This window comes from Anopheles nili, chromosome 3 (assembly GCF_943737925.1).
Source record: "Anopheles nili chromosome 3, idAnoNiliSN_F5_01, whole genome shotgun sequence".
Lineage (NCBI taxonomy): Eukaryota > Metazoa > Arthropoda > Insecta > Diptera > Culicidae > Anopheles > Anopheles nili.
This window is the reverse complement of record NC_071292.1, coordinates 52,681,625-52,696,612: the sequence shown is the minus strand read 5'-3', so window position 1 is coordinate 52,696,612 and position 14,988 is coordinate 52,681,625. Positions and strand designations below refer to the sequence as shown.

Genomic DNA, 14,988 nt, shown 5'->3' with positions numbered 1-14,988 from the left:
CTCCTCTTTTTCGTTTCAGGTAAGTTTCACCAATACACATCGGCAAGATTGTGCTGTAAGTCATTGCATTACATTTCTTTACTGGATGTTAGCTTCCATGTTCCCGTAGCACTAAACCGCACCATACACACGCGAGAGCGACAGCGTGAGCTAGCCCTTTTTAGTCATAGTAGTAGTTTGCGGACACTTAGACCCTCCCCCCGTTAGTAGCACGTGCACTTACCCGATTCCGGTGAAACGTCCACCGTCGACGAGCCGGTCTGGTAGATACCGCCTCCCTTGTAGTATAGCGGCGTAGGTCGCACACTAAACCGCGGACTCTGCGCTCGACCTTCGCGATCTTCGAGCTGCTGCGATCGATGCTGAACCCGATGTTCCGCGTGGTGATTGTGGTGTTGATTGTGATGATGATGATGATGATGATGGTGGTTGTTCAGTAGAGCCGTCGTCCAGGGTTGGGGTGTCACGACGTAGATCTTCTCCTTAGTGATGGGTGATATGGCGATCTTGACGTGATGCCATCCCGATCTGCTCGTTTTGCCCGGTTTATCGTGCAGTGCGGGCAACATCGTCGATGTTAGGAACTCCCACGGGATGGCTTTGGTAACGCGGTGCAGCGACAGTGTGCTGGCTTTGCGTGCAAAGTCCTCCGAACCGAACTCCTGCTCCGTCCAGGTGTCGATCTTGTGCTGAAGCTCGTTCGGATCGATGTCCCATTCGATCGTACGCTCGTAGATTGGTCCCAGCGTGTTTTCACTCGCCCCGGTTCGTTCATCTTCGAACCGGCCGTCATTCTGTTGCTCCTCTGTCGTCGAGGTTGGAGCTCTAGACGTTGCTCGTGGTGTTGTGGACGTCGTGGTGCTACTGCTCAGGAACGCCGTACGACGATGGTGCTGATAGCTTGCCGATGCCGGTGATAACGGAGGTCTCACCGTGCGGCTCGTCTCCGATCCAAGTAGATCATTACTGAACAGCTTCGGTCCCTTCGGGATGATCTTGGTTGTCCTCAGCAACTGCGAGATGGTCGTACGTGACTTCTGAGCGTACGTCGTCGGAGATATCTTCACCCGAGACACATTCACGTAGTGCGGAGTGACCGGTTTCGCGTACTTCAACAACGCACCTGGTGGCGTAGGCCCGAACCGTAAACCACCGCCCGAACCTTGTTCCAGATCCGGAAGTGGCGTAGTCGTGATACGCTCCATACCACCTCGCACGCTAGTTAAACTGTGCACACTAACAACCGGTGGTAGAGGCGTCATCTTTGGCACACGCACCGTGAACGGTTTCGACTCCTTCGAGATCTCCACCGGACGTACCTTTTTCACCTTCGCCGGTTTGGGGGGCGTTCTCGTGGGAGGTTTCGCGAACGGTTGTGTCGTTTCCTTCTGCAGGATCTCGCGCAGTTGCGTCGTCGAGGAGTGCACGTACTTGACCGAATCGTTCTCGACGAAGCGCGTTTTTGGTTTCGTCTGCTCAGAATCGATGGCGTTGCCTGAAGGTATGTGTGTTGTACCGGTCGGTTTGTCCGAGTGCTTTGACGTGACTATGCTCGACTCTTCGGGCGCGTTATAGTCAAGATCCAGGTCTAGGTGGTGATAAACCGAACCGGGCAATGGCCGGAATGGTTCCGGCTTTTTGTACGTATTGTACGGTATTATGATCTGAATCTGTTTCGGTTTCTTCGTGGACAGCAGGTTCTGATACCCTCCGAAGGTGGCCGTCAGTGATGATGGCTGTGGAGTCGGTGGAGTAGTGCTCCGGGGCGTTGTATCGCCTCCAGGCGTCGTCAGCTCCACCATTTGACTGGCTGGTTCTGGGGTGGATTGTTTTTGGAACTCCATCGGCAGGCTCGAACCGATACGGAACGGTTCCGAGTAGATGTCGGTTGGAGATGACTCATCCACCGGAGTTGCAGAGGTAGTCGTCGTTGTCACGGGTACAGGAGACTGTGACCTAACCGTAGTCCGCTCCGTCGAATCCTGCTGTTCCTCATCGATCAGCTGATTGTTCACCGGATCAATCGGTGCAGCAGTCTGCAGATTGGCTGAGTAAATCAACTGCACACCGTGGCCCAGATCGGATGGAGCCAGTGTCGAGTACCCGCTGACATGCCTATCCGGTCTCGGAGATGTCACACTCGCGAATGAAACCGTCGTCGAGGAGCCATAGTACCGCGTTTGTGGCACAACACTCGAAACCTCGACCGTCGTTCGAACATCCGGCCGTCCGTCGGTGTCCTCCTCATCCGAGTCGTACTCGGTGTCCTCACCATGCGTCTGATGGGGAATGGACGCCCCACTATTACCGTTGCTGCTTGTGGCCACATTTCGCTTCTCGGACGCCTCGGGTCGCGAGTCTTCCCCATTCGAATACGCCACCGTAGTGTAGCGAGCCGAGGAAGCTGATGTCGCGAACTGTTCCACCTCGAAGATGGACTCATTCTTGGCGGGTTCACGTGGATCGTGCGGATACCGGATGTAGCTGTTCGATTTCGACTTCCCCGAGGTCGGGTAGCCGTGGCCAAGCTCTAGTAGGGGTTCTACCGGTCGGTAGGGTCTGTAGAACTTGTACGGATCGCTGTGGAAGGAACCGGCCGTGTAGAGCGGTGGAATTGGTGTAGCGCTCAGGTTCGGCAGTGGTATCGGAGCGAGCGGTTTGCCTTCATTCTGGATGGGCAACAGTTTAGCTGGTGGGGCGTACTCTTTGTTCGTGAAGTACGACGCCGACACCTGGCGCAAGGTGATCGGTTGCAAAGTTGTCGATGGTCCAGCCGTCACCAACGCGTCCGGGTGTTTCGTGATGAAATGTGCCGCAACCGGTGCCGGTGGTGCGCCTGTCGTTGTAGTGGTGGTGGTTTTCAACTGCTGCAACTGTTGCTGAAGCTGTTGCTGTTGCAGCTGCAATTGCTGGAGTTGAAGGTTTTGCAGTTGATGTTGCTGCTGTTGAAGTTGAAGTTGAATGAGTTGTTGTGCGTGTGGGGCTGCTGTGATGATGGCTGGTTCTAAACCCACGCCCGAACCTGAAGGACCCGTATAAGGGTTCACCGATTGAACCTGCCCTTTGTGAGCCACTTGTATCTTAATCGGAGGTGGTCGACTAGGCGACCCAGCAGTTGGAGGGATCTGTGGTGAAGCGACTCCACTACCCGGTCCAGTACCTACTCCAGTGCCTCCAGCAGAAGGATACTCTGGTGGTGCCGCTATTGGAACCCACGGGACGTTATTACACGGATGGTAAGGCGGCTCCGGACCGCTCACGGGCGGTGTCCGACCAGTAGTTGGTTCGGGATCTCGGAAAACGTTCTGCACTTGCGGTACTATCTGCTGTTGCAGCGTGGAAGGTACGAAAGTGTTTTGAGGTGCCACCGCAGCATGGTAACTTGAGCCACTCTGCTGCTGAACCGGTGCACTCGGTTGAAAGCCAACCTGCGGTGATTGGAACTGCTGCTGTTGTGGAGCGAGCTGGGTGGCTCTACTTCCGTTGCGAATTTGAAACGGATAGGGAAATTGCTGCTGAATCGGTTGCGGTTGCAATGGTGGATAGAGCGGTTGTTGCTGCAGCTGCAACTGCTGTTGCTGGTACTGTTGCTGTTGAAATTGAAGCTGTTGCTGAGTTTGCACCGAAGGTGTCGGTTGCGCGGTGTACTGCAATGGAGGAAGCTTCCGTTGGGGCGGAAGTTGTGGTTGTTGCTGTTGTTGTTGCAGCTGTTGCTGCTGCTGTTGCTGCTGTTGAAGTTGAGGCCGACGTTCGTCACTGTCGTCACCCAAAAAGGAGAACCAGTTCGAGATGCGCTGGAAGAAGGTTGGCGCTGGCGTAGTCGCTGGTGCTGCCGGTCTGTAGCGTGCTGGAGCTCCCGCCGGTGGATAGGGCCATGGTTGCTGTTGTTGGCTGGGTAAAACGCCTCCACCACCGGCTCCACTAAAATCATTACCCCCGGGTTGCTGCTGCGGTTGGTAGTTCGGTTCGCAGAGTGCTACGTGAGCGAGCAAACCCACCAAGGCTATGAGGCAAAGGTTTGACATTTTCTGTAGGATAAAAGAACGGAGATAGCAAAAAAAGAAAGAGAGTTTTCAATCAACATTTCGGTTTTTGATCAAGAGCATCTTGTGGTGCTTTATAGCTATAGGACTCGACGGTTGTCCAACAGCGCGTTGAGAATAAATTCAATCAACCTTCGATGCGTCCCGTTTTCGTAACCAAAACCACCCAGCGTTGTGTTGTTTCCGTTGGCGATACATGCCGCTCGAAGGTACAAATAATACCCATTCCAAGCCACGCAGCGTGCACGATCGGTCACACCCTTTAGGGGTGGTGGTATTAAAACATAATTACACACCCCAATGGCGCCAACCGGGGAGAAGCTGCCGAAAGAGTCGAGTCGGAAGGTACCGAGTAGCGAGAAGCGTCTCGAACGATCGCTTAAGGCGTAGCGAACAGAAGGCTCCATCTAATTGGCTCATCACCAACCGTTCAGCGACCCGTTTGGGGCTCCCACCGTTGGTGCTGGTTTCCGCGGGCTCCACCCGAGCGGCAGGAACACTTTCTATTTCAATTATCGAAATTAACGCTACCCCCTCCGAACGGTTGGGGTTTGAAAACAGAGAAAGGCTTGATGGGAGAGACAATTTGCAATAGCCAGCTGAGTGAGGTAGGGCGAAAAAAAAAATTAGAAAATAAAATAAAAGATCGTACAATTTCCGTTAGGGCGAATATGCCGTAAATTGATCGCTATTATTCCAACCCCAGCCATGCGTCATTGTTTGTAAATTTTTTGTTCGACCTTCGCGCAACATTATTGCAGATAAAATTATATTTTCTGCTAATGAGCGGCTGTTTTTTTTTGCTGCTGCTGCCGTTGTTGTTGTTGTTGTTGTTGTTGGGCTTCGGAGATTCCTTTTCGCATAACTGTACACGCGGTTCCACCTGTTGCTACAAGGTCCCCCCCTGTTTCGCCCCAGCCCCGCCACATCGACGATCGATGGCCATCTTTTGACCCCCGTCCCAGCGCGATCTTTCACCGGAACAAGCACACCGCTCGCGTGATGAAAGATGACGCGAAGACGACGGCCAATACCATCTCCAAATTACGCGGTGTGCGATTCACGCGCGAGATGAGGCAACTTCCGGTAGGTCCGCGCAATTGCGTCGGAAGCTGCTGTCTCTTTCTCGCTCTCTCTCTTTCTCTTTCTCACCGTCTCGGGTGCAAACCTTTTTGGGTAAGGCAAAAAAAACCCGGACCTAGAGTCAAGCCTTCGGCAGACCTCAGCGTTCAGGTGAAAGAGGAAAACAAAGCGCAATAAGCCATGCCCGGACCGGTGGAGGGGTGGTGGGAGAGGGGGAGGGGGAAGGGAAATAGAAAAAAAATGCCAGTTGCGTAAAGTCTCGCGGTGCGTCCCCAAAGTTCCCGCGCGTAATAACTTTCGCTGAAGCTCCCGCTTTGGCTCGCCGAGAAGATGGTCATTTTTCTCGTTTAAATCCACCTTGGCCATTGTTTTCCCATCCGCTCCAGCGGCAGAGGTGTACACGAAACAATCCCGGTGTGCGCGTGCGTGTTTGTGTGTGTGCATTTCGGTGAAAAAAGTGGGGGAAAACTAGTCGAAAGGCTCGCGCTTGTTTTTCGCGGACGCGCGCATGTCTCGCGTCGCGGAATGTGCTGAGACTTTTCGGCTTTCACCCGCGGGAGTTTCCGATGCAGCGGTGAGCAGAAGATCACGACATTGACCACCAAAACAAGCCCGATAAGCGGCAAAAAGGTGGCCCAAGGTGGGCTGGAAAGTGACGACGATGGCCGTCCATCTGCCAGCGTAGCCATTCATCGTTGATTCTGGAAGTCGTTGAAAGGAAATTACCCAGCCGCGGGAGATGCTGCCGGTCGGCAGATGAACAGTGACAGTCGACGGGAATTAGCTTTTTTTCGGGCTTCTCCGGCGAGCGAAGGGCGATGAATGGGCTCGTTTTTTTTTAATGGTGTGACTCATCCATTCGAACACCACTAGCTTTTGTGGGTGCCAGAGAATGCTCGGTGACCATCGTGGGGAAGAATTGTTTTGGTGATTGGGAAGGAAAATTCTTCCCAAAATTCCTCGAACCACTCTGCGATCGGCAGGTGAGCGGCTTTATGCTGGAAGGATGAGACTAGTGCGCTCAGAAAAAGCTATTTTAATAACGTTTGCGACTCTCTTCTATCGCCGGTGATATTATTTCTCATTTGCGTACAAGCGAAATGAGTCATTTAAATGCTTGCGACTCATTTTTGGTGCCAAACAATAAGGCAACTTTTTCCATTACAATTATAAACAGGTTTGTCTGCTTTTTCGCCGGTTCCAGCATTTCGCCGGTCCCATCTTTACGCGTGCGGTGTGATATTTTAGCCGATTACTACCCCCAAAAGCACAGGCATTCCAGCGTCGCAGGAGCAAAAAAGCACAAACTCCTCCCGACGACTGGAATTAAGACAGACGATCGCGAAAGATAAATGCAGATAAATAAAATAAAATTCCTTGCCAAATGGGCCCCGAGCCAAAGCCCAAAGTCGCAAACGAGCTCCCGAAGCGAGCAAGTGAAAGTGCCGTCTTATGAAAAATTATTATCATTTCTCGTTGCTTTTTTCTCCTCTTCTTTTTCTTCTTTCGTTTTCTGCTGCGCCCGGCCGTCTGTCCGTGCGCTCGTGTTTTATGCACTCGGCGCTAAATTAATTCAAACTATGCGAAGTCCTTCAATTTTTTGGGACCCCCGACCGTCGGGTTTGGGTGGAATTTTGGCGACGGTGCCGCATTTTGTCGTCGCGGTGGATCCGTGTCTTTTGTTTTTGCTTTGCGGAGAGCCCAAGCTCGTCCGGGAAACTGGAAAAGTTTGTCATCATCATTTCTGGTCCGCTCGTGAAACGAGGTCGCTCGATTTGGCATCGGCGTGCCATCAACACGGGCGGGTGGTGCTTTACGAGATTCGCAACACGGAGCGACGAAGCTAACGAAAATAAGAGAAAATAAATCGCTACAAACAAGCAAACAGGAACATGAAATGTAAACCATCACCACCGCACGCCAGCATCCTTGTCGGTGCGGTTTCGGAAACGAAACGTCAAAGAGTCCAGAAATCGATCGCGAATGAATAAAACATAAGTGGGGTGAACACGGCGATGACGGCCACCGGCCACACCGCGATCGTTGGTCCCAAACCGGTAGATTTCACTTTCTTTGCGGGAAGCCCCTTAGAAGCTGGGTGCGGAGTTCGCACGCCCTGCCGGACATTATCATAGCGAAAAATGGTGGAACTTTGATGCGAAAATTGGAATTTCAAATCCAGCGTCCGTTTCCGGCGACTTTGAAACGGATTTTTTTTCTAATTTTTTTTTGTTTTGAAAAGCGATTTAGCGGATATGTTCCCTCCCAGCGGTTCCGGTGTTGTTTCAGCTAGCCTCGCCTGGGCTGACCGGGTGAGGATGTTGATGAGATTTTTGCTCGAAATGTCATTCACATTTTTGACGCTCCATGCCGCGTTCGCGGTTCATGATTTATTTATGACCCCAATCGGCTTGTGATGTAAGGATTTTTTTCTATTCGTTCTTCTTTCAAAGTCTACGAGAGGCAAAAACTGTTAAGGTGCTTTTTTGCGATCTTCAAACGACTGCAAATAGGCACAAGATGTGCGATCATAATTGCCCCTGACAGCCGTGACGGTAAAGACTGCGTGAGGCGTCCGTTTCTAGGAATCGTGCTTGAACGTCCCATTTTTTAAATACACTTGAAGGTATTTTATTACAAAAACGCTGCTCTTTTGGGATCTTGAAAAAATGCGACCATGCGACGGGATCAAGAAGGCTGAGCCAAAAAATGCGTTCCCCCTATCTATCCCACGCCAACGCACAATTTTCTCTCTCTATTCGCCATCGTGAAAACATTGTTTCACGCGCGCCATTCTGCGTAAATCTTACGCATCGACACGGCAACCGAGTGTTGCGCTCGAAACGGGATCATTTTTCCAGCTGTCCAGCCACGGACACGGCCGGTGTGCGCTTGTTTAGTAATTGATTAACTGATTAGCGTGGACTCGCATTTATCACTCCATCAACACCTCGCGGCTGCGGATTCTCATTTAACGGCAGGCATCAGCCCAGAGGTGGCTGCTGGTCAAGGGTGTAGTCCGAGCATTAAAAATAAGAAATGGTCCAGTCTGACCGGCATTAGGTTAGGTTGGCCGAGTTGGCCGAACGCACCCCAACCACTTTATGACGGACTCGGGGAGCGCATATAATCGCTTGACACCCAGCGCCATTTATCATCGCGTGTTTACGCGCTCGTGATTGTAACGGATGGCGGTGACGGTAGTCTGCACCATGTAATGGGGAGGGTGGTAGTGGGTGGGGTGGGGTGGGTTGGGGGTGGCTTTGCGAAAGGGAACTGCTTTGCCGCGACAGCAGCATCGTCACCGAAAGCTCCACCGACTTGGTGATGCTTGGGCTTGGCCGGCTTGACAATTTTCGAACGATTTTCTCCTCATTTCGCACGGACGACGGGCCCAGTCCTGAAAATTGTCAGCATGGCTTTCGCGCGGCCATTCGCGTTTTCGGTCGGCAAGGCGCTTTTCTGTGGGTGTGTGAATGTGTTTTTTTTCTTCTTATTTCCGCACGCCCATCCCAGCACGCGAATCGCTGGTGATCGAGAAAAATGGCTTCATTCATCCCGGCGAGATCGCCATTTTTAATGGGTTTGATTTGCTAATTTATTTCGTTAGCAACAAAAAAAAAGAACAATTATAATTATGAGTGAAATACGAGCTGAGAGAAAATTAATTGATTCTCGTCGTCCGTGTGCCCGTGGTTTAAAAGCAAAACCCATCCACAAAACACTGAAAGAAGCGGCGAGAGCCGAACGCTCATTATCGTCGCGCAGTAAATAATGCATCAAAGTAAATCGCCTTTCTTGCGAATTGCGAACTGCAGCAGTAGCCGAGCCAAAAATCACTTCATTAAATTGGCACCATCGGAACGAACGATTTTCTCTAATCGTTATCGGTGCCTTTCACTTCCACGCCTAAAAAGGAAGCCTTCGCAAGTTTTATCGCAGTTTAACGACACTCCAGCGCCGGTTCAAGTTTACTAGTGTGTTTGTCGCTCTGTGTGTGAATTCCATGAATTCGCACGAATCGCACCTTTTTCTTTCCATCGCTGGAACGGTTTGCTTCACCAATTTTCCAATCAACTTCGCTGCCGCCACGGTTCATTTGTGTGGAAAATAGAGACCAAAAGTGAAGAGAAAAACGCGCACACTTCATCAGCAACGCAAACAGAACGGCGAAAAAGTCAATTGCTAACGTGCGTCTGGTGCGTCACCTCGCTGGACGTGCTTCCGGCTTTTCTCGGGCTTTTTCTTCCACCCGCTACCACGAGATCGCAAAAGCACACGAGATTGTGTCACCAGCGCGGACACCTTCCGTTTGCCCGGGAATGCCCGATGGATGTCTCGCCCGCACTCTGGCCAATAAATGCAAATCATTTGTTTGCGTAATGAATGCATTTGACGCGCGAGTGTGACACCGCTGGGGAAGGTGCTGGAAATTGTTTGTCCAAGAGCGAACGAAAATTGGGACAAAAACGGAAATACCTCACCGGGTGGAAGAAGAAGACCCTTAATGGAAACGAAAGAAAAACCAGCAACGACGACGATGACGGCGACGGTGATGAGGCTCATATTTGCGGCACCAGTAAGGACCCATAAACGACTCCAATCCACGACCGTACCCTTAGGGCCCTTCGGAACATTGGCTGGACCACCCTCCACGCGAACACACCGGCTGCCGGGTGGTGTATAAGCATCTTACAAACAAGCGACAGCCGGGTTCGAATAAGTAGCGAACAATTTATGCACAACGGGGTAAAAAGCAGCCCCACGCCTTCGGGTGGGCTTCTTTTTGGCGTACTCTTACCGGGCGGCAGTCGAATGTTGATTTATGCAATCGCCAATCGATCGTGATCGCGCATAGGACCGGATCGCGCTGGAACGTGGAAAGCGACACACAGGACAAAGAGAACTGTTAGTACTGCACCGTGTCCCGGAAAGAAGCCTTAGGAATGAGTTGCCTTCAACCCCTTTTTACTGGGTGGGGTGGGTTTGGTTGGGTTGGGTTGAATTAAAAATCGAATTTCCTTTCTTGGGGTAGGCCTTTTGATCCGATGCCGAGTAGCTCAACCACAGCGCTGCATTGCACCACGGGTAAGCTGCAGAACGCGCGGTTTCATTTTCATCCCCACACACACACACACACACACACACACACACACACCAGGAAGCAAAAGGCCAGGGTTGTTTGCTTTTCAATCACCCTCGCAGCCCACCGGCAAACAAGCGCACCGATGCGATAACGCCCATCAAACCGCGAACCTAAGAGATCGGCGCTCAGATCATCCGCCGTGGGGTCGCTGTTCGTTTGCTTCGATGCGTTCACCACGCAAAGAGGGTCGAATTGCGTACGCGATTATGCGCTATTGGCTCGATTGCACTTGCCACCGCATTTGGCGTTTGGCGTGAAATAATTCACCCACCACAGGAGGGTGGCTTGCGGTGTGTTTAATTGATTTTGCGCCCGTTCGCTCGCTTGAGACACCCTGATTGGACCTGGTGCGGGTGTTTCATTATGCTTTGGAAGAAGGCGCGCATCCACACAAAGCACACGTGGCAACCGCGAAGAGATTAGGGCAATTGGTGGGCTTTACGCGAACGCTCACGTGCGGCACGTGGGTGATGTAAGGCTCGTAGTCTCGTTTTCCGCGCAGAAGACACCTCTGCGGCGTATCGGCGTGGTGAAATGTTGCATCAGAAGGGATGCGTGAGATGCGCCACATTACGGTGAAGGTGCTGATTTGTTTGCACTTGCGAATGAGCGGTTTGCTCGCGTTGATGGTGGGATTAAATGGGTACGTGCTCGTTTTGTTGCACGCCCTCCTTTGGTGGGGTTTTTATCCGCCCCTTTTGCGTGGGTTTCATAACGCTCCACTCTCGAAGCCTACATTTTGAGACGAACAACCTGCACTCCGGAAAGGTCATTCGAGGTTTGGGGGCCAAAATTATGCACTTGACGCACGCACGGAGCTGCGATTTGTGATGTGCCGCATTTTCATTTCAATCGGCACTTTTGTAGGCCAAAAGTGCAAATGGCGTGCTGTAACGATGACGAAATGCGATCGATTTGTGTCGATCGGGTGTAATTTGCACGTCTGCTAACCCCAAGACGAGACCTCGTAACCCAGTCAAAGCCAGCCACACGTTGCGAATGTTTGAGGAACGCTTCCAACACCTGATTTTCCACCATTTGTCCGGCGAGCGTCATTAATTTGGCAAATCGCTTAAACGATTAGTTACGTTCGCCGTGGCTCAAACATCCGGCCCAGACACACCTCCGAAGGGAGAGTTACCATTTCATTTCCTGACGCTTGTTGCGAGAAAACAAAATAGAAGGCAAGACGCCAACCGAAACACCTCCTGCACCGTGCGCACCGGAAACCGATATTTCATTACGTGTTTTCCACGAGCTCACACGAGCCCCCGACCCATTTTGGGGACGCCAGATTTCAAACTCAAGGTGCAGGCGAACCAAACACCACCGGCGATGAATGCTCAGGAAACGCAACTCGGTCGCCGGTGCTGTAAATGTGCTGACAGCGGACAACGATTTCGATTTCGATCAAACACACCTTCAACCGTGCGTCAGTTGACCCGGTTCCCTGGTTCACTCGGAAGGAAAAGGAAATCCCCGGTCGGTCGAGGACGCTCCCCGGCAACACGCACAAAAAGGGCAAACATTTGCCTTTGGAACATTTCAATTCCGAACTCGTTGTCAGAGACATCGCTCGTCACCGGCGTGTGTGTGAGGCGATTGTTTGAACTTCTTGAAATGCTTGCTCTGGGTTGGCTTTCCGTTTCTCGAGACGTCACGTTTCCTGGGTGACTGTTTGGTACTGGCGTGGAACTATTCCCCCCCGGCCTGGCACGGCCCGGACGCAATAAAAACCGGCTCTTGTAAAAGATTGCATGTTGGGCGCTCGAGAGCGAAAGGAATTTCTCCGCTGCACTGCACAGCCGGTCAAGTCAGGCTTGAAGTCACGTGTTTTTTTTGTGGTCGTTTACTTTCGTCCCAGTCCGCGGTCCTTTCGTTTGATTCAACGTGAAGATGAATCGGACCGATCCTTGTGCCGCAGAGCGCATGAATGTGTGTCCTTGTTGTTGGAGGGAAAACTTTCAAAATAACGGCCATTCGTGCTCAAAGCAGCGCCGGTATTTAAGGTTGATAAGAGGATGTGGTCGTTTACCGCACATGTAAGAGACGCTATCGTAGTAGGCGGGATAACAAATCCCTTTCATGGAAGCGTGCCAGAGAAAAGACGCTTGCTTTGTTTTGCTCAAGAAACAAACAACACAACAAGGTTCTTCGAATTTACAACCCCAAACGCCTTTCCCAGCGTTCAATTCATGGTATGAGGTGCAATTTTCACTTACCAACGACATGGTGCCACCGCAAGGATCCAATGGCTCAGCTCCTATTCAGCGTCACTAAACCGAGGATAATACCCTCGCACGGGGCAAATACTTGCTCTTCGAGCCGTAATCCTTCCACGACGCGTACCAAACAACACATCAAAGCACGGCACAAACGAATCCACTGAGCTGATTACAAACCCCTTCACCGAACGAGCTGTTCGCTTTTCTCGTCACGCTCTTCCCCACGGTCACACTTTTCTAATCGGAAAATTCTACCAAATGGTCTGCGGTCGTTCGCCTGACGAAACCTTGTCCCCGGTTGGACCGCAATTTTTGCGACCGCTCGTTTCGTTGGCGCTAACGAGAGTTTTGCTGCACTACAATTCCACGTGGATAAACCGGGCACTGGGCGAATTTCACCTGCAGGCTACCACGTCCGCTTCCTGGAGAAGGATTAACAGTACGACGCTCATTTCACCGAAAGGGAATGAACGAAAAGCAACCGTCAGCAATTCACCTGAAGCTGGTAGCAACTTTATTACGATACATCTGGACACGAGCTTTCACTGTTTCGGTGCTGGGTCGCGATCACCGCGTCATTACCATTACCAACGGTGGGGTTTTTTTTTTGTTATACGTGTTATTTTTACCCGCAATCTTCCGCACGATTGTGATTGTGTTTAATCTTTCTCTGCTACTGAAGGGCGCTTACGGCACATGACACTCGCAGCTTGGTTTCATCTCCAAACGGCTTGCTTTCTTTATGCACCGCACAAAGGACACACCTAGAGCGAACTCTGGAATTTAAATTCTGTTAATAATTCATGGAAGTTTTACACGAGCACTGTCGCGTACACGTCATCAAAGTTGATACAAAACGAGCTGTTTGATCAAGTGTTAAATTTGGAAAACCTCCGTCGCTCACTCAACTATCACTTCACTCGGTACACAAAGTGCCGGTCCGTACCGGCGAAGATCACTTGCATTCGCTAACGAGCGAAACATTGTCGTGACAATTGGCAAATAACGATCTAAATCATAATCACCCGCACGGTTATTCACTCCGCGCGGCAACGTCTTGTTAATGAGTTCAATTTTCCGCCTGAAACAACTCGAGACAGCTGGTGCAGTGGGGCGAAAAATTGTCGATCGTTTATCGTCTCAGCAAAAGCTGCAGCGCGCGTCTTCACCGGTTGGCGCCTTTCGACGTAATGTTCACCTCGCTGCCAGCCGGTCGATTCAGGGTCGTCGAAAGACTGCGATCAGCCGGTAGTGAGCCGGTGAGACGATCCACGATGGCCGTGAGATGAAAGAAGCCTCCCGAAGCCGACCCGAAGACGTTTGCTTGCGTTCGTTTGTCTCACTGTTCTGCGCGCGTGATCGAAGCGATTAAGATCACTTTCTCATTCTCTCACCCGCACGAACTGGTGAGATGCTGCGCGGCTCACTAACTGGAGCTTTTTTTTGAACCGTTTGTGTGATCTTCTCCACTCTCACCTCGGGCTGCTTTTTTCTTTCACCCCTTAATTTGTGTTCTTCTTTGCGCCCGTCTCACACCGGTCTTTATTGTTGTAAAGCGTTCCTTCATCCCCACGCTGCATGTCGGTGTTGCCCCAGCGGCAACGGAAGGCCCGCGTGGTGACGCTGGTTGTAAATTAAAAAATTCTCACACCGCAAACCACCACCAAGCGGGCTTTCCCGACGTTGGCAGTCGTTGGTCGCCGTTAAGTTCGCTTACGATCCGCACAAACACACACACACACCAACACTGCGCGAGTTCCCAGCAGCCTGCAGCTTTTCCTGCCCGGGCAGAAGAGCCGTTCCCGACCCGTACGGTCGCGTTTTATGGCTGGCAAGAGTTTTCTCCTCACCTTTGACACGGACGGCGTGTGTTGTCTTTGTCTCGTGGTGATCTTAACGGGCGAAGAGATGTTGCCGAGACTCGATGAAGTCGATGACTATCGTCAATCGAGAGGGATCGTAGTACGTAGATCGAATTACCAACGTCAGATCGTCTTACTAATTGCTCTAGATATAATCTCCTGTACGAGCGATGGACACCGAAATTCTAACACTCACATCCGCAAGGTCCGATCGTACACGTGTTTCGTTCGCGTCCGATAGCAAGTCTCCAAATCTCGCGGCTGTTTGCAAAATACTGACTTCAGTTCGTGATGCTGTGGTCCATTCGAACCCCCCCGAGCAGCTTCCAGCCTGGTCAAAATGCAGAAGTACACCTCTCTTACTCTCGCCGTCACGCTGAAGCTTGGCCCGGTTCACGATCTTACCCAGCACCATCTCAGACGTGCTTTCTCTCGCGTGTGCCAGCCCTCAGAGCTCGTAGGCTTTTTGCTTGTGCCTCCAAAAAAGTAACTGAGCAACTCTTTCTCCCCGGGTGCGTTCGCGGGGGGTTGCTTTTTGTTTTGTTTTTGCACCATTCGCTCTCCCGCTCTGGCATGTGTGTTGCGTTTCTTTCCATCGCATTGTGAGCTTGGGGCCTCGAGAAGGTGAC

At 51.6% G+C, this 14,988-nt stretch overlaps 1 protein-coding gene across 1 annotated transcript in view; it reads left to right on the top strand.

Moving 5' to 3' along the window:
• Positions 1 to 14,988, top strand: part of LOC128727170 (high affinity cAMP-specific and IBMX-insensitive 3',5'-cyclic phosphodiesterase 8) — an 85,280-nt gene that overhangs the window by 42,362 nt on the left and 27,930 nt on the right. Inside the window, exon 4 of the mRNA XM_053821046.1 lies at positions 20 to 55. Coding sequence (XP_053677021.1) covers positions 20 to 55 — 36 coding nt within the window. The remainder of the gene's footprint in view (positions 1 to 19; positions 56 to 14,988) is intronic.